This window comes from Uloborus diversus, chromosome 10 (genome assembly GCF_026930045.1).
Source record: "Uloborus diversus isolate 005 chromosome 10, Udiv.v.3.1, whole genome shotgun sequence".
NCBI lineage: Eukaryota > Metazoa > Arthropoda > Arachnida > Araneae > Uloboridae > Uloborus > Uloborus diversus.
The window spans coordinates 128,649,413-128,670,443 of record NC_072740.1 but is presented as its reverse complement, the minus strand read 5'-3'; the positions used below and the strand labels follow the sequence as shown (position 1 = coordinate 128,670,443).

The 21,031-nt window shown below is 34.5% G+C and overlaps 2 protein-coding genes across 2 annotated transcripts in view; both read left to right on the top strand.

Moving 5' to 3' along the window:
• The window catches only part of LOC129231178 (esterase OVCA2-like), a 73,936-nt gene extending 55,446 nt beyond the window's left edge, over nt 1-18,490 (top strand). Inside the window, exons 10-11 of the mRNA XM_054865425.1 lie at nt 4,584-5,146; nt 18,423-18,490. Coding sequence (XP_054721400.1) covers nt 4,584-5,146; nt 18,423-18,490 — 631 coding nt within the window. The remainder of the gene's footprint in view (nt 1-4,583; nt 5,147-18,422) is intronic.
• LOC129230973 (uncharacterized) overlaps nt 1-21,031 on the top strand; it is a 141,509-nt gene that overhangs the window by 3,392 nt on the left and 117,086 nt on the right. The gene's annotated exons all lie outside the window — the stretch shown is intronic.

Genomic DNA, 21,031 nt, shown 5'->3' with positions numbered 1-21,031 from the left:
ATGCCTCAATGAGGAATAAGATTCTAATCCAACAATAACCTGAAAATATCCGTTTTTGGACTAAAGTTAGTCTTGCCCTGAGGTAGAGATATGTTTCTTCAGTTTTCTCACTTTCTGATCGTTTTATGTCTAGGATCTTTACTCTTTGGTGTACTGAATGAATTCGTAACATTATTGGTAAAAGTTTCTAGGTTCAGGGTCATGATTAAGTTACCTCCCTGCGCGGATCTGTTCAGAACTCGTTTTAATGGGCATATGTTATTAAAAATTGGTATGCAGGCGTCCCTCGTATAACACGGTACTTGTACAACACGGTTTCGATATTACACGGTACCGAATTTGCGATTATTATTACACGGTTTCGATATTACACGGTACGAAACTTGAATTTAATACTTCATGGTTTTGATATAACATGAAAGTTATGTTTAAAAAAGATGGAATTTTTCATTTCTGTTTAATACATTCTGTTAATGTTTGATAATAACTCTGATCAGTTTTTACTTTGTTTTTATGAAACTTGGTTTCGATATAACACGGTACACATCCCTTGATTCACATTATTTCTAAGTCTCGTACACTGTTAAAACTACAGGTTGCATTTGGCACTTTTCGAGGGTGAAAAGCTTGTTCACCAGCGGCACTCTTTACGGTGCCGAAATTGCACCCTTAACACGGGCGAAAAACCGGCACCCTTCACCCAGCGTGCACCGCGGTGAAAAACGGAACCCTATGGCAGAACATTGGCACCCTCTGTTTTCTGTTGCTGAGCACCCCCGCCCCCCCTCGGTTTTGTGTGCATTTCCGTAAACAATTGTATACATTATTATTTATTGTTTTGAGTTATAAAAAGCTAAGTCTTGGTACATTTTCCACATTGAATAGTTCTGAAAATGATTAAAACTTGTACTTTAAGGCATTTGATCACATTTCAACTTTCGAACATAGTTTAGAAGTGTTCATGACTTAAATTTGTCTGCCGTGCACTAATTTTCGTACATCCACTTGGATTGCTCAGTAATTTTAATATGTTATTGACATTTACTGCAGCACGATCGTACCGAAAATGAAGAACGTAGGTACTATTTGTAAATCATTTACACGAACAATAAATATTCAATTATGTTGCAATCATGGAAAAATAAAACCTTTCATCACGTTCGAAATTTTAATCAAAGAGCACCATATTAGTACGTACGTATATATGATTCGACATTTGAATATCCGTAAAGAATATAAAAGAACAAAAGTCTTTCGATAAATTAAAAGCCAAAACAAATTCTAACGAGTTATTCATTCTTACTATTACTAGAGTGACGAAAAAAGTTCAGTCATTCGCTTTAAGCAATAACGCCGAGGAAAGCTAGTTAACTTAGACACGAGATAATAAATAAAAAAAAAATAATCGAGACGGAGAAGAAATTTCTTTTTCTCAATCCGCTTTCCTTTTTTTTCGTGCTTTTATGTTTTTGCTGTTTGCATCATCGTAATTAGAGTTTCCGTTCACTTGCTGAGTGCATCACATTGCTAACAATGAATCTCTTAGTTAAAAATCCACAAGATTGTTGATAATACAAGCAAGCAAAACCAGAGTCAAAATTAATAGTTGAAATAACTTTTCAAATATCATCTAATTTAAGCGTTTTGATTATTAAATGTTACTTATCCGGTGCTGATAGCTATTTTTAGGTAAAATTTATGCATGATAGGAATAGCAAATGTATATAACGGCTAACTGAAGAATCAACGTACCTTTGAAACAATTTTAAATATGTTCGAAAGCCTTAAAAGCTACACTATGATCAAATGCATGTACTTACGCGAAACTTTGAAGAGTAAATCGCAGAAACTTATAAGTTTTAATCCAATTTCGTACTTCATTCAATGGGAAAGTGCATGTGCGTAGTTATTCTTGCGTCCGCCATTGATTGTGGTTGAATGATGTCAGAGCGGAGAGCGCATGCGCCAGCGTTTCACCCATGCATTTAGGAGGTCCGTTTTCACATTTATTAGCGTCATTCACCATAATCACACTTCCTAGCCTCTACTGCACCCTGAGGCCCGGTGTTTTCACCCCAGGGAGCCAAATAGTTAGTCAAAGGCACCCGTAGTTTTGACAGTGTATAACACGATTTCGATACAACACGATACATATTGACCTGATTTTTACTATTTACATAATTAATCAGCGTAAAAAGTAAGTTACATCAGTGTAAAAAGTAAGTTAAAGTTAAAAAAAGGTCGTATAACACGGTTTTGATACTACACGGAACGAATTAACCGTGTTATACGAGGGACGCCTATATATGTTTTATACACTATGAAGAAAAGAAATCTGCAATAAAAATACTTCAAGTTTTTTGTCATTATACGACGCATGAGAAACCAAAAAGCATTATTAGAAACAAAATGCCGTTTTAAACGCATTATTTGCTCGTTGTACATTCCATTGGCGTCAACCACATATTCAGAGTCAGTTACTATCATAATTTAGAACCTATCAGACTACTTTTTAAACTATCTTTTTCTTTAGACAGCTTGCCGTTTTCGTAAGCCTTTAAATCCCGATATTCTTGCATTGCTGTTGATAAAAGTCTACCAATGACGATAAATTAACCACTTTACTCGGAATTATGAAATACTACTTAACCAAATGTGTTATATTTGGTACACAGTATACTATGGCAAAGAGTATCTTAAAGACAAAATTTTAAGTTTGCTGGCTAAAAATTAAAAGAGTTATAATACGTCCAATATTCCAGACTAATATTTTTTGAAATTAATATTTCAGATTAAAAAAAACAATGAAATATCAAACAAATTTCATTGAAAAATGTTCTCCAAACAATAATAAAACAGATTAGCATTTGAAATGATTAATTACGTATTTTTTCGAAAATCAGAAAAAAAAAAAAAAACCTCGCTTTGCAACGATAATCCATGGTTGGAGAAATGAGCCACTCTCTATCTACCTCCCAATCCATATATGTTAGATTTGTTAATCCCAAAACGAAAAATCCTTTTAGAGATAATAATAAGCAGAATGTCAAGAGTCAACTAAAAAAATCAAGTAATTTAATCAATTATTAAAGGATTAGCAGCTGTTTAAAGCTCATGTCCGGGTATACCGGACGCCAGGTCTGAAGGGGTTAATTACTTCATCAGTAAAGTTCGATCTTTTTTCTAGAAAGGCATGGTAGCGAATAGTTTTACGAAATGGAAGACATACCAGGAAACCATGCGATAGTTTAGTAATGAAAAAAATCTTAATAAAAGCTATGGAAAGAGCGGAGCAATACATGTTTCTGGAAGCTTAAATTATTTGCCCTCGTGTCCCCGTGATCGAAATACACGTTCTTAAAATCTGCTGAAATTTAAAAGAAAGAAGGCTGCGGAGTCGGAAAGAAAATCAAAACCGACTCGGACTCCTGGATTTTGAAACGTCCGACTGCGGCTTTATTTATTTTATTTTGTTTTATTTTTCCAATCCCCCCCCCTCCACATGGGAAGGGGGAAAACCTCTAAACAGAGATTGAAATTTTAACTCCCTTTTTATGAAATTTTCCCGTTGTATTTTATTGTAAACCAAACATGCTTACAACGTTAGAAATTCAATTTGGAAATCAAATTTTCCAACAGTGACGATTTTAATAGTGAGATTACTTAAAAATCCATTTTTTTTTAATTGAAAAGAATTAATTTGCTTCCCTTTGATGTTTGACAAATAGAAGTTGATCAAATCGTGTGCTTTCAATTTTTGAAAGCTGTAACTTGAGATAGTCAAAAAAAAAAAAAAAAAAACCTTTCTTGAGATGGGGCGGTTCCGGCTCGGGTGACAACCATCTGGTGGGCGACACCCCGAGTTAATTTCAAATTTTATAAAAGTATAAATACTTTAATTCTGAAAATTTTCCCCAATAAATCTTAAATTATATTTCATCTATAAAATTTCAACGAAAATAGGACACTAATTGAGCTGAGAGGCCGGGAACATGTACGTCTGAAGCAAATTTTACACAAAATGCGGCGATATGGTACAGCTTTGTACGACTAGCTTTTACTATATCTAGATTTCTTCTTCGCTCAATTTTTAAATTTAATTTTATAGTCTGCTGTAGAAGCGAGAGTCAGACTCACTTCTACAGCAGACTATAAAACTATCAGATTAGTTATCAGAGCGAGAGTAGACTCTCTTTTAACACAGAAGACAAATTGATTGCAAAATCTGCTAGAGCTTTTATTCACAGATGCCGCTGTAATCCCAGTGGTAATACTGTTTTTATCAAGGATTTTACAATGAAAGAGTTTGAAATTTCTTTCCAAGAAATGGATTTTAGCAAATCACCTGGCATGGACGGAATCCATGGACAAATGGTGGCCAACCTAAGTCAGCTAGGTAAAGACTTTCTACTTGATATTTTTAACACCTCCTGGAACTCTGGACGACTCCCTCGGGATTGGAAAGATGCTCTCATCATTCCTATAAGAAAAATAGATAAACCAGCCAATGATCCTAATAGTTATAGACCAATCGCACTTACGTGTATCTCTTGCAAACTCATGGAGAGGATTGTCTTACATAGACTTGCCAATTATCTTGCGCATGGTAATTTTATTCCCTCTGAGCAGTACGGGTTTCGTAAAGGTCATTGCACAATGGATCAGGTCTTATTTTTTGGCCAGAATATCAGGGATGCTCATAACTTGAGTCCCACCAATCATACAATTGCTGCCTTTCTGGATCTATCTAAGGCCTTTGATAGGGTCTGGAAGAACAAGCTTATTTGCAAACTTCATACTATTTTCAATATAAGTGGGAAGATGCTGCCTTGGCTGGCTGATTTCCTAAGAGCTAGATATATACGCGTGAAATTTAGAGACATCATTTCAAGCAAAGTCAGACTAAGTCAAGGTATACCACAAGGATCTGTACTCAGCCCCACCCTGTTCTCCTTATTTATAACCGGAATCGAGATTGGGGATAATACTAAGAAATGTACAGGACTGTATGCTGATGATATAATTATCTGGAGCACCAGCGGAAGTCTAACTACTGCTCAAGAGGACATCAACTCTTCTCTCGTTGAACTCGAGAAGTTTGCTATAGAGCACAAAATTATATTCAATCCTTCTAAGTCTGTTGCAAGTATATTTACCACAAATAGACATTTTTATAATTACGAGCCTGAAGTTTTTCTGCTGGGAAAACGGCTGAAATGCGAGAAGCACCCGAAATATTTGGGTTATCTCCTTGATCAGGAAATTCTCAGTCATGCACATATAAATAACTTGGTCCTAAGAGGCAAACAGAGACTGAAAATTTTAAAATATATCTCTGGCAGGACCTGGGGAGCGGATGCCCAGACACTTCGAAATACTTATACTGCGCTCATTCGTCCCGTTTTGGAATATGGGTTTCAGGTATATCGGGCTGCCGCTGTCAGTAACCTTGAAAAACTGGAAAGGGTTCAGCTCTCTGCTGCAAGAATCATCACTGGCCTCCGAAATAGTTGCCCTAAGGATATTGTTCTGTATGAGGCTGACCTGCAACCTCTAGGACTCCGAAGCAGATATCTCCTGGCTAAATACTTTGCTAAGCTTGTTAGTTATGGTGACCAGAACAGGACTTCCAGTTATGTACGAAACTGGAAGAATAATCAACGCCTTAAGAGACAGAGTCCACTTGGCTTTGCTGAAAGCGAGGGTTTCCTTTTTAATGAAGTTGAATATGTTTCACTGACTTGTGGTCTGGATGCTGCCCCATCATTACATGAACGAGTTTTCTTCAAACCTCACTTGTGCTCGTACACCAACAGGAGCTCCCAGCACCCGGAGTATCTTAGACAACTTGCTTTGGAGGTTATTCACCAAATCCCACGTGATGCATTGCAAATATATACTGACGGTAGCAGGGGTGACGGCGCTATCTCCGGTAGCGGTGTTTATATCAGAGAAGGAAACGGCATTAAGATTTGTATTAAAAACCCCGATTTTTGCTCCGTCTTCCGGGCCGAACTTCTAGCTATTGAGGAGGCTCTGAATTATTGCGTCACAGAGAGTGTCAGTACTGATATTTGGATCTTGAGTGATAGCCGAAGCTCTATTCAGCATCTGTCTGAATGGTGGAAACAAGGTGACAAAACGACTCTGAACATAATCGAACATCTAAAACACTTGAGTAAACGTCTCACCATTACTTTTCAATGGATACCGTCACATGTTGATGTATTTGGAAATGAGATTGCTGATGGGCTGGCTCGTCAGGGGAGCCGAGAGATCTCTCCCCATAACGGATGCCTTTCTTTTTCAGAAATTGCCACCCGTGTTAAGCAAAGCATCAGTTCCTCTTGGAGACAGCCCCCTATTCATGAATGGTACAAAGCATCCCGCCCTGGCGCTGCTTTACTTCGGGCAAGTAGTAGGGAGCAACAAACCGTCCTAGCCCGACTGAGAAGTGGACACACTCGAGCACAGCGACATGTGGCTGGTATTAAGGTTTTCCCCTTGTGCCCAAAATGCAATTTGACTCAGGCTGCTCCCGCCCATATTCTCTCTTGCATCGGCTGTGACCTGAATCAGCTGTATTCCGACACTTCTGCTGTTTTGAGGGACTTTGTTTGCACGGCTTCATGGACTTGGTATGATGTTTCTGTCTGCCAAGTGGGACAAGCAACAACAGAAATTAACCTTTTTGAAGATTTTAAGATGAATAACTAAATATTGAGTGTTGGGTTAACACAGAAATAATATACTTATTTTATTTCATACTTTTTAGTGAGAACCAAGCTTGTGGATCTAGTCTTTAGATTTAAAAAAAAAGAGAGAGAGAGAGATTTTATCGGATCTTTTGAATTCGTGCTTTCGCGCCCACACTTATTTGAATTTACGGAACAGTCTCAGAAGTTTCCTCTCTAGCTACGGTCCTGACTTGCTCAAGGAATATACTCCTTTTACTATTTTATAACTGAGATCGAAGTAAAAAATATATTACTATTTTTATTTGAAAGTTATTACTTGGAAATGTGTTAGGTAACAAAACCGTTTGCTGACAGTTGCTATTGACTAAACAAAGTTAAAAAGACAACCAAACTAGGCGGCGTGAGAAGTTATTACAGAAAGTTCGATAAACAATCAAGTCAGCTGGTTGCCAATGACAGTTATTTTCTTATTAGCAGGCTTTTATGCATGTAATCGAGCCAATTAGTAGTCAGTTTTTTAAAAAATGCAAGCAGAGTCGGTGAAAATTATAGAAAAAAAGAAGCCCGGAGTCGGCATGTTTTCTAACGCCTCCGACTCTTTTTCTCCAAAATCAGTCCTACTCCGACTCCACAGCCCTGCTTTACGTATATCGTAAATCTATAAAACCTGCATACGTTCAGAAAGTATACCTACACCTGTAATTATTAACTGAAATGGTAATCTTTAATGCTAGCTATCGCTAACATTGAACATTAAATCCAAATACCCGCGAACGAAAAATTATATGGACCGTTGCCTTACCATAGGTAAGGTCCATTGAAATTGAGTGACAGTTTTGAAAAATACTCTCATCTGTCACTGGTATGAAACACTCCGACTCCACAGCCCTGCTTTACATGTATCGTAAATCTATAAAACCTGCATACGTTCAGAAAGTATACCTGTAATTATTAACTGAAATGGTAATCTTTAACGTTAGCTATCGCTAACATTGAACATTAAATCCAAATACCCGCGAACGAAAAATTATATGGACCGTTGCCTTACCATAGGTAAGGTCCATTGAAATTGAGTGACAGTTTTGAAAAATACTCTCATCTGTCACTGGTATGAAAACTGAATTGACTTTCCGCTCTGTTCCGGTCTGAGTAATCTTATAACATGACTACCGTTTGCCACGGTTTGCCACGGTTTCGTAACCAGGGCTGCGGAGTCGAAATGGTTTTGGGGTAAAAGAGTCGGGAATCGAAGGTTTTAAAGTTCCGATTCCAAGAGTCGGAGTCTGAGTTTTTCCTTTTCCCTCTGAATCCTTAATCTGCAATGGCCTCGTAGTCAGAGTCGGAATCATATTGATTTTGGGGTGAAGGGGTCGGAACCGGAGTCAGATCATCTTCCTTCTAACTCCGCAGACCTACTCGTAACTAGAGAGTACTTCAATACCTAATGACATTCACGGAAACCCTGGTAGTCAGTCGGGGGAGAGCTTACTGAATTGACAGAGCTGTCTCTCTATTTCCAGGCGCGAATCTAGTGGGAGTTGAGTCATGATCCCCTCCCCCCCTTAATTGACCAAAAAAGCCTAAAGCTATGTCTTAGGGACGAAATCTGCACTCCAGACCCCCTATTTATGCTCATAGAGGATATGACCCCCCCCCCCTCTTTCCGGAAAGGTCCTCCCCCTCCCCCCTCCAAAGTCAGAAGATGTATCCACCATCACCTATCAGTGGTAATTTTACATGTCAAGTTATTTATCTCCAAGGCGTTTCTTAATATTTTGTGGTCTTTGAATATTTCGTGCCACTGGGGAGTTGTTGACACCGATCTCACCTTACCTTTTTTATTATTTACTATATGTAGTTAAATACGTTTAACACTAGAAAAAGATTTCTGTTTTCAGATTTTAATGAAAATTATTTTTTAGCAAACTAAAAAATTTAACTTGTACAGTAGATAAATTTAACTTTAAAGTAGTATAATAGGAGAATCGGAGTTTTAAACTAAAGATGATTAGTAAATGAAAATATAGGCAAGTTTGTATACAAAATTTTATATTACTACACATTACTCAATTTTGATTATATTATTGTATCACATGAAATCAAAGAGTAAAAAAACTAAATATAAGTTAATATGAAATAATCTAGAGCCTCTAGGTGAGGCTGGCATGATGTACCAGTCACTTTGATAACATGAACAGAAGGGCTTCCACAGTTTCTTCTGACAATGTGCTTGAATATTAGGTTTTAACTCTGATGAAACGTTCCTTAGGTTACTTTCACTGTTAGTCTTTCTCAATATTTTCTGAAAATTCAGATTCAGAGGGATATGTGAATGGCAATCACTCTAAATCCATCAAGGCAAAAAAAAAGAGAGAGAGAGAGAGAGAAAAAAAAAAAAAAAAACAGCGATAATGCCGAAAATACTTACATGTGACCACAAAATTTAGCAAAATGTAGTTCGTCTTTACAAATTTTATATAGCCTGCCATAGGCTTCAAAAGCATAAGCTTCTGTGTAAATGGCAAGAGACCAAACAAAGAAAAAAGAAAGAATAACTCAAATTTGTTCTGAAGTCTATTTTTTCTTTGCAGCTCTAAATGCAGCAATACGTGAGAGTATGTTCGATGATTTTTTTAAAAAAATATTGAGACAGAGAGGCAGCACTTGTCAACATCGACTTGGGCGGCAAAACTAACTTAAACCCCTAAGCTTTAGTGTTGGGAATAAAGGGAAAAAAAATAACCTTTTTTTACTCTTTAAAAAAAAAAAAAAAATAGAATAATGTAATGATTGAGATACCCCCCAACTACTAAAGGTAAGTACAGCAGATGTGGCTATCTTAGAGCAGGAATTATAAATGGAGGGAGCAAGTCCAATCATTGGCTTAGCAAGAGCTTGGGCAAAGATCTCAAGTCACATGACTTAACGACGAATGGTTGACCCGTTTTGCGTGAAGCTAACGAAAGAAACCAGATTTCTTCCAATGCATCGGTTTAAAATCTATCACGTGACTTGGGGTCTTTGTTTCACGAATGAAAGTCTTCACTCTCTCCATTTTATCTCTTCTCGATGATGGCTATTCGTTTTTTATTATTATTGAAGCATTACGAATTGCTTATGCGACCTTCACGAGCGGGACTTTTTCCTGGGTGAAGTCGTCCATGTTCTCTGGAATCGACTTAATATATACCCGTCCTTCTCGACTCGGCACAATCCTCTCATAGACAAAAACAGCATCCAACCCGGGCATTCATTTGAATTTTGACATCTCGATTTCAAATTATGTTTTTTGCAATGATGATTGCAATAGGAGCCATTTGTAGAAACAAGAAACCCAATGAGTAGGATCCTATCATCATTGCGAAAGGTTTGGTTCCTAAGAACAAAATATGAATTCAAGACGTGAATATTCAAACCAATGCCAGGGTCTGGATGCTTAATGTGTGTCTGTTTGCATCAAACCTTATGATACATAATTACTGTTGACGACATTACTTCATATATGAAGCGTGTTTGTCTTAGATCCTTTTTAAAAGTATCATAACTTGAATTTTACAAATCTTTTAGATACAAACCATTCTCTATTTTCGTAGAAAGAGTGTACATTTGCTATGTGTTTTATAGTTAAGGTATTGTTCCTATAAGCATTTTTGAAAGAAATCGAAATAATTAGTTCTCATTTACACTCTACAAAGCGTATAGTGTTTCAGATTAATACTACTATAAATTAAAATTGGAAGTAAATTTCATATAGTACTTTCAATAAATTTAAGCAATATTTACTGAATTTTCTGTACTTAAAATTTCCTAAATTTTCAATAAATACTCTCAATAATAGATTATTAAAGTAACGCTAACGATTATGTGTTCCACCATGCATATTTGAGTACCCGAAAAAATGGAATTTTAAAGCATTATCCTCGTTGCTAATCCGTCAATGACAGTTAGCACTAATAGCACCCCCCAAACCATTCCATTACCCCATACCCATACAGTTAGTCCTTATCGTATTTTCAAACCATTATTTCAAGTTGGCGGTTCATTTGACGTTGAAGAATGTTAATCGTACGCTTGGTGATTTCATCATATCTCAGTGCTGAAGCGCTCAATTATCCTATAATCTTAATCCTGATCTTCGGCGCTTGAGGATTATTTATCACAGAGCCATAAAAATATTAAAGGATGTTTATAATTACGGATCAGTTGATTTTATTATTCTTAGATCTAATGATGGTTCAAGGGGATGGGGAACCGGATATAGATGTTTTTGAACCTATTCATCTTTCTTGCGAGAATCCATGCCCCAATAAGTCAAAAACTAAGAAATCACCGTTCGTCGACTTTACTGTGCAGTCGATTTCTGTCCAAAATATTGCTATCAGAGATGCATAGCATTTTTTGAAATCAATACTTTGTGACAGTTCCACCGGAGCACATGCCCGCTTGAAAATTTTGGAGGGGTTCTCATTTTGAAAAACAATAATTTTGGCTTGTTTATGGCGTTTTGTTACTCATACTGACGAAGTTTGTTGATGTTGTGATTGATATGTTAATATCTTCAATGATAAGTCGCTTGAAGATATTAACATATCAATTTAACTATATTTAACAATATTAACATATCATTTACTATGCAGTCAATTTCTGTCCAAAATATTGCTATCGGAAATGCATAGCATTTTTTGAAATCAATGCTTTGTGACAGTTCCACCGGAGCACATGCCCGCTTGAAAATTTTGGAGGGGTTCTCATTTTGAAAAACAATCATTTTGGCTTGTTTATGGCGTTTTGTTACTCATACTGACGAAGTTTGTTGATGTTGTGATTGATATGTTAATATCTTCAATGATAAATCGCTTGCCACTGGCAATAGTGGAACAGCTTGAAAATTCAAAACAATAATAATTCAAAAATAAATAAATACATGTTTTAAAATCTAAAATTTTATGCTATTTTATATAACTGGTGCTTTGTGGCCTATAAACGGTATAATCACTATTGACACATCAATAAATTTCCTCACTTACCAGGGAACCACACGATTAGTGTCATAGTGAAAAAGAAATAAGCTACAGTGGAAAGAGCATAATGTATCATGTTTTTTGAAAGATAAATCATTTGCCCTCGTTGCCGAAATTTTAAAGTCGGACGACATTGTAAGAAAAGTTGCCAAGTTCAGTGAGAAACGAAAAGTTCTGCAAACGGTGATCAGAATGTCGATATCTTTGTATATTAACGGAGATACGGCGAATGTTTAAGTGTCTACTTCTAGCTAAATTTGGTGACTTTTTCTTTTAAATGTCGTCCACATTTAAGATATCATATTTCGATATCGGCGGATGTAGGGCAATTGATTTATGCGTTTAAAAAACATGTATCGCAATGCTCTTTCAATACCTATTTATTTCATTTTTCATTATTAAATTAACCTATGGTTTAATAGTTAAAAATTTTTTTTCAAACATTTGCGATACACTATTAATTTAGGACGATAAACTAACCAGTAATAAACATCAGTCTTTTTTTTTTTTTTTTGCGTACATTGTAATGCAGTAGAACCCCAATAATTCGGATTAATTGGGATCCGACCCAATCCAGAATATCGAAAATCCGGATTATCCGGAGAATAAAAATAAAATAAAATAAAACATACTACTGAAAATCACCTTTATATGAAACACATAGAATTACATATAAACAGTAAACATGTTTACTTTGTTATTATAAAGTCTATAAGCTATATTATGAAGTTTCCCTATCAAGGAAGAAAAAATGATTCAAAAGTTGCCCTGCCAAGAAAAGGGGACTCAATCAACGACATAACACGGTCTTGCCCGTGAGAGGGTTAAATAAATTAATGTTATGGAAATTTGATGATCGCTCCTCAAATTAAAAAAAAAAAAAAAAAAAACGATCAAATCGATTGATCCGGATTATCCGGAGATTCGAACTAATGGGGTGCGAATTTGCGGGGTTCTACTGTATTAAAAAAAACAAATCCGAAGCAGTATTGCGTAAAAACTTGATTTCCTACTATGTGTTTTTGAGATGTGCAATGTTTGTCGCTGGCGAGCGATATTATGCTCATATCTAATGTCATATAATTGAAGCTATGCTTTCATGAGAGGTTAAGTACCGGAGGGAACTGACAAAAAAAAAATAAAAAAAAAAAAATAAAAAAAATAAAGTAAAAAAGCGCTTCACCTGCTACTTTCGACTCGCAAGCTCAGAGTTTCGTTTGCATAAAATCGTTTAATATTAAAATGTGGCGAAACCTCCGTGACCCAAATGGCTAGCGCGTTCGGTACTTAACAGAAAGGATTGTGGCTCAAGCCCACCCGGGAAAATTATATGCATTTTAATAAAATAAAATGATAGTCGTGGGACTGGCCTACAGAAGACTGGCCATACTTTTATTGAATAATAACGTACGATTAACAATGTTGAAGATATACTGAAGTAACAAACTAATTTAGTTTCAGTTAATACAGTTAAACTTATCAATTCAGCATTATCAACTTCAACATTATCAGCTTATGTTATTCAATAAAAGCATAGCTTCTGTCGGCTGGTCCCATTTATTTTATCTCCTATGTTCTTTGCTTTTGAATGAGTCAATATACCCCTTTGGAATTTTGACAACTCCACGCACCTGCACCACTTATTTAAGTACTATGGATTCCCACGACTCTAAAAAAGTTGTTAGACTCTTTCAGTAATTTCTTTCCAGTAACTATTCCCACCGGGAAGTCAGCGGTTAAAGAGATTTCTAGAGACGGTATGGCTATTTAAGACTTCGAACTCGAAACAATGCTTTCGCTATTCTTTATAGAAAAGCATTCAACTGAAATGAAGTGCATTTGTATGGGAGAGCATCGCTCTTGAAGTGTGTCAGTGCGAGGAAAAGAAAGATCAGTTTCTCCCAGATTTTTCGAATCTTGTGGGTGGCTGATCTCTCCATGTTAGCCAATGACCCGTATTAACGGATTAATCTCAACTTTTGGTAGCTTTTACTTTCATTTCTGATAAAAAGTCCCTATAATCTCTAAATAAGATAAAAATATGTAAATCTCTTGGAACATTACCGCCATGGGTTCACATTTGATTCCTTAAAAATGAATTAAATTCGAATGATGCATTAAAGAAATAACCTATTTTCTCAGAGTTTTAATCTATATTCTATGTCAAAAATGGTATGGGGTGAAGTACTCTTACTGTAAAGTTTTTAGTACATGGCTAGCCTAAAAGAATATCCCGGGTTTTAGAATTTATATTTCATAAACTATTATACACTTATCAATATAAATGATACATAAAAATAAAGATAAACTGTCCAAGTTCGTTTTCACTCACAAGTGTTCGATGTGTGCACCTTTCGTAACGCGACACACATTTAATATACATTTTGGAGTGTTTCACTGTCTGTTAGGTGACTCCTCGCTTGCATTCTGACCATATTGTTAGACGTGATATGGAACACATAGGTACAAGAACTAACTCAAAATGTCTACATACGAACTTTATTGATGTTTGCCATCTACACTACAAGGCGCAGAGTTGCGCTTTCACTAATACAAAAAAAAAAAAAAAAAAAAAGCAGCCTACGACCTGTCAACACAAGGTATTACTTTATCTGGCGCCACCTGCCAGATAAATTGCTTTGCAACAAAATTTGCATAAATCACAATAATTAAAGAATTGAATAATTAAAAATAGAAAACAGTTCAAAGTTCTTTTCTGATCCGTTTCACAACACTCATTTTTCGTAATGCTATACGTAAGCGAACTGTCAGTTCTTGTAATGTTGTTGACAACGGTGATGTATGAACACTGTCTTTGGCGAACACCCATAAAATAATCACATGGGGTTAAGTCAGGGGATCTAACTGGCCAACGCATAAGGGGTAAATCATCGTCACCTGCACGGGCAATCCAGCGTCGTGGAACGTCAGTGGCGCAGCGAAGGTGTGTGTGTGTGTGGGGTGGGGGGAGGGTAGGAACACCCCTAGAGATCTTGGGTTTAACATCGTTTCCAATCCTAATATCGTAGTTAAAACACGTGTAAGGACTGTTATGACCAAAAAACCCCTCCAGAAGTTATTTCTGGCTGCGCTAGTGCGGAGCGTGCATGTTTAAATAAACGTTCAAAAAAAAACTTGGACAGTTAATCTTTATTTTAATGTATTATTTATAGTGGTAAGTGTAATAGTTTATGAAATATAAATTTTTAAAACCGGGACATTCTTTTATCCTAACCCTGTGTATTATATTCTAACGCGAGGAAACCAGGATAGTGTAATAATGAAAAAATTAAAATAATTTGCAATCAAAAGAGCCTCGTAAAACATGTTTCTGGGTGCATGCATTTTTTGCCCTCATGACTCCATTATCGAAATGTAAAGTGTTTAAGAGTAGTGACATTTTTAGGAAAGTCGCCAAATTTAGTGAGTTTCGATGAGGATAGGAAGACATCTTCACACGATTTGTAGATGCATGCAGGCAGTGAAATTGCGTGATTAATTTCTCGCAAGGTCTTTAAATCAGGAGCTTTTCTTGAAATTTTGGCAGATTTTAAGGCTTAATATCCCGATAGCGAGCGAACGAAAGCAAATACTTCTTGCGTCAAAAATGTCTCAAGGTTCTGTTTTTTATTGTTACCTATTTAACATTTATCATTACTTCACTATTCGTATGTTTTTTATGTTTTTTTTTGGCTAGAATGTAATACATTCAGAAACAACGAAGAATGACTTTTCTTCGCTCTTAAACTAACCAGGAAACCATACGATAGTAAGATAAATAAATACCTTTGTGCTGAATAATAAAGTCAGACCAAACAACGTAAGTAGAAGCACAAATTTGTGCTTCTACTTACTTTACTATCCGACAAAAGCCGTGCAAAAGCTTTTGTCGGATGTCTTTTCATCCATAAGCTCATTATTTTTTGCATTGAAAAAGGCGTTCCCTGCAACGCCGAAACACGTGTCTGCTGTAATTTACAAATTTGTGCTTCTACTTACGTTGTTTGGTCTGACTTTATCATACGATAGTGTTATACAATGGACAATTTTTTAATTAGTAGCAATCAAAAGAGCGTAGTAAAAAATGTTTTTGGACGCATTAGTTATTTCTGCACCATTACAATTTTTAGGAGGGGTTTTTCTGTCGATCTTTTTTTTTGGGGGGGGGGTGCTCTTAAGGGGGAGGGTGGGCATCATTGGTGGAAAACATCTTTCACGCGCTTGCAGATGGATGTCCTTCCACATTGCAGACGGTGAAATTGCGTGGTACTTCCAGTTTCTCGCCAACTCTTTAAATTTGACACTTTCCTTAAAATTTCGTCTGACTTTAAAACCGTATCTTGATAACGAGATGACAAGGGAAAATATTTTTTACGCCAAAAAATGTCTTAATATGAACTTTCGATACCTCAACTTTTTTGCATTATTACACGATTCGTGTTTTTCTCTAATAAGAATGTAATACATTCAGAATCAACAAAAATCGATTGTTCCTCGTTCTAAAACTAAGATGTTTAAATCGTATATTCGGTTACATTGCGCTTCTCTATCTCCCAAAATTTAAAGGTCATAAAAATTGGTTTAAATGTAGGATACTTCCAGTAGTAGAAACTGTTTATTCGGGAAGTATTTTCCTACCCTTTTTAGCCGTCGCATGAAACGGATTTTCCCAATTCATCGAAGTCATAATAAATTAAATTCTTGTTTAAAAAAAAGTATCGTTTAAAAAAATTAATAAATAAATAAAACAATGTTAAGAAAATTTTGTTTCGCTTTTAATCAAAAATCGTTAAACTAAGAATTCTTCACAAAATTTATTATATGCGCGCGTCAGACCTGAATTTAGATGAATGGCATTTTTAATCGTTTATATTGCGTTTTCGGACAAGTCCTTGTTTTATGTATTTCCATCCCCTTTTATTAAGCGAGTGAAATGTTTAGCATGCTTTCATTGCTGCGAAAAGATTAAGGGGGATCAAAACAATTTACTTTCATCCATGGATGAGAAGCAGTAAACGACTTGTAAGCAAGCGTTTTCTTTTTGTTTTCTTTCAAAAGTAAACAAAATGTTAAAGTAATTGAAATTGCTTTCTTTATTTATTTTTATTTTATCTTATTCTATTTGTAAACCTGTATTTATGTAATGGCATGTTTCGTGTAATATTGTTTGTGATAAAAACCTTTTTGGATTTTTTTTTCTTTTTTTTAAATCTTTTTTTCTTTTTCTTTTTTTTTTTGTATATGATGAATTATTAAAATGAGAGCATATGACAAAACTTTAATGTAAAAGTTTTTTTGCTAACATTTTCAATGAACAGCAAATTTACTGCACGTGTATGATACGTAGTTGAAGACCTCGGTGCAAGAAGAGGACAGTTCCACATTTTTTAAACGCTAGGAATCGCAAAAAGTTTTAAACATTCATTTTGAGAGATTTTGTCTTTATATTTAATGCTAGAGTTGCGCTGAACAGTCTATCTCGAAAATAAAAGTTGAGTCAAGTAAAGCATGTTCAATAACCAGGCTCAAAAAAAAAAAGAAAGAAAAAAATGGGTCAAATTTTTCAACGTTTAGAACAAAGCAATTTTATGACTTAAAATTTACATTTTGACGACTTAGTTTTTTTTTTATAAGTTCCAACTCTCTCTCTCCCCCCTTCCCCCCCCGTCCCATGAAAATTCCTGAGCATCAAAAGGCCTCGTGCAAAATTTGGCAAAGATCCTACATATGTCCGACTGGATTTGTATAAGAAACACACACACATAGAGCCATTTATAAATGGATCGATTATGTTAGAGGTGGTCTCTATGAAACCGATTTCAATAACATTTTAATAAAATATGTTACTTATGTACAATTAAACATTAGTTGCTATGTATTGGAGCTGTCCCGATCTTGTTATAAGTACATTTTGAATTTTTAATAATATACCAAATAATACTTGGTTCTAGAATCTCGTGATAAATTAGTTTAGTTTCAAAATAATGCATTGAGTCATTGAGGAACTGTATCAAGCAAGAAAAAATAAAATCATTATGGGGATAGGGACTTTTTCTGTATGTGGGCAACCCTACCTGATTCTCAAAATTTTGTGAAACAAATAAGATAATGTAACTACGTTATTTCAAAATTTAAAAAAAAATCTGATTTTTTAAACGGTTTTATCGCGTTATGAAATAGTTGTTGTAGGATCCTGTGTATATTTTTATGCATTTATGAGTTTCTGCATAACACTGACTAATTTGATGCGCACACTCTCTTCTCCTTAAAACTGTTGACTACCTCCTTGTATTGTGGTCATAGTTTAATGGTTAGTACTTTTAAAGCATGAAAATTTTTATTTAATAACGTACTTTCATTTTCCTCATTCATTTAACTTGAGAATCTTTGAACTACTTTTGCACTATTTTTTAAAAAGTCTCGTTAGACGTCGAATGCATTTTTACGACATTTTATAGGTTACGCAAGATAAATCGATGAGAAATGCCTAAACTTTTTCTTTCGTCCCTTTAACAGACTATAATAGTGAATATTTATCGCATTTTGTTTGCAATTCGCTTTAATTTGCATCTCATACTAACCCCAAGATTTCCAGAAACAAGCGATTGTGAAAATAAAAGTTTTTAAGGAATCTGAAAGTATTCACTTTTCATCAGCCATGCTTCATATAGAATCATTAGTGTTATTTTTAGTTCTTGTGCAGGAAAGTATCGAGGCAAATGCATTGCTCTGAGCGTTAATGACAGCGAAAACGAGACGCATTTCTCATAAAATCATGGAAGCGAGACCATTTCTTTCTTTTTTTCTGAAAGGCCGCTGAAGAATGAAATAATCGCTGGGAGTTCATTCCAAGTTTCTCTCCAATAACAAGATCATTATAATCCGAGAATCGTTAGATATTCTTCAAGGGCCTTCAGCCGCAAATTTGCCTTACACACACATACATCTGTTTATATGTTTTGGTAAATATGATAAACTGGTGATTGTATATAATTACCGGTGATTATTCATAATTGGTAAATGGAATACATTATTTAATTATCAAATTTACGGATTTATTTTTATGATCCCTGATTCATGATGGGGAATGTAATAAATTTGAATTCTTCCGTGGAGTAGAGGACTTCATTTCACAAAATGAACATTTACTTTCAACACAGAAAAGTTCCTTAACAGTTAAACGAACGTTATGATAGCTATTAAAACTTATCAAAATATTTCAATTTAAAACGTAATAAAAAAGTGGCGCTGCATTACTCTCAATACGTATCTTAAAAGGAATAAATTAGATTATATCATGAACAATGGAATATACGTAAGTCGCCAAGTGCATTGCAAAACGTAAAACTTCAAAACTGAAAAATATAAAATGAGGTCAAGAATGTTGATTGTTATTTCTACTAATTCTTCATTTTTTATCCCATCAAAACATCTTCGAGCTAAATAATAATTAGTATTGCTAGATAACTTTTTTTTTTCTATTTTTCTATTCAAATCTAAGACTTGTGTAAATAAAAAAACAGTTTTATTATTAGAACAGTTCCACATTAAAAAAAAAAAAAAAAAAAAACTGAGCCCAAATCCTTCTGAAGTAAAAAGTATTTGCTTGCATTTACTTGAAAGTTTACTTTTTCAGTCTCATTCTGACATTTAGAGTCTCAAAGCTGGCCAGATATTTTTTTAAACATTTTTACATCACTCCCATTCAAATTCATTATATATATATATATATATGTATATATATATATATATATATATATATATATATATATATATATATATATATATATACACTCCTTACCTATATAAAGAGATGATTTTTTTAACATTTTTGAAGTGGTACATCTGAAACATCATCCAGCAAAATATTTTTTCTTCCCCAATCACGAACTCTGTTGAAATCACGGACATTACGAGTTAGGGATTATATAAATTAACCGGTAAGTTTTAAAGCTATTCAATTACATATTTATCACATTTACCAATTTTAGTGATTATTAATAATAATCGGGGATTCTGCAAAATCACCGAATTTAGAACATTAAATGTAACATATATACATTCTTTAACATAAAAATTTGCACGCCAAGAGAGATTTGTCACAGTGAAACGAAATTTTACATAACTTACATCTTTGAGAAAAGAAAGATATCCAACTGTTGCTGGGAGACGACTATTACTATGTTACTTCTACTGCACCATTATTTAGTTTGATTTATTATTTGTTTTTCGGAGTAATTTTGGATATGCTCATAATCCTGAATTTAATAGTGAATTTTACTTCTTTAGTCAGTTTTTTTTTTTTTTTTTTGTATAGCTTGTCTCAAATACATTGTTGATTGTTGTTTATAACTGTAAATGCACATAATTATAATGTAATGGGGTATATTTGTGTCAAACTGAAGAATGAGACATCAAACTATTTTAATTACAATCTGTAAATAAACAGCCTTTTGTTTTTAAGATAATTTTCTTTTCCTTGATTCTGAAAAAGTCGCTTTTTGTACATTGGGAGACGACCATTACTTGCACTGATTCCACACGTTCCGTTATTTAGTTAGATATTATTATTTGCTTTTTGGAGTGATTTGGATTGCCTCCAAATTTATTGTTGAACTTTACTTCTTCATAGTCAGACTTTCTTTTTTTAAAAAAAAGTTATATCTGTCTATCAAACACGTTGTTGATTGTTGTTTATAACTGTGTAAATTCACACAGTTATAATGTAATGGTTTACATTTGGGTTAAAATGAACATAACCATATAACGTCATAAACAATTTCTGGTTTTTGAGCTAATTTTCTTTTTCTTGATTTCTGAAAAAGGCACTTTTAGTAGATTGAGTTGTGCCTAGAGATGAAACATTTCTGGAAATTTTCAGGCAGCGGAAAAGAACCAGGTTTTCGAAGTGCTTTCTGCAAAAGTTGGAAAAATTGATTGTTTACAAATTAAAATATAGTTAACTAGTTATATTTTCTTATATATAAAACATAAATAATGTTAAATATTATTTAAAAAAAAGAATACATGAAATACATATTATTCTTTCTTTTTGAGAGGGAGATACGCAAGTTTTTAAATCTAAAAAAAAAAAAAAATAATTGCGTTATCTTTCGTTGTTCAAAACGGTAGAAATTATCCAAATTAGTCTAAGCATCAAAGCATCCTTCAACTGTTTTGTTTGAAAAAAAAATGTGATTGTTGAAAATAGTTCATTATTTTTTTTTTTTTGACAGGAATTGGCCCTTTTTTTTTTTTTTTTTTGTAACTTGTGAGAGTTTAAACGGAAAGTTTTTCTTTTATTTTAGAGTT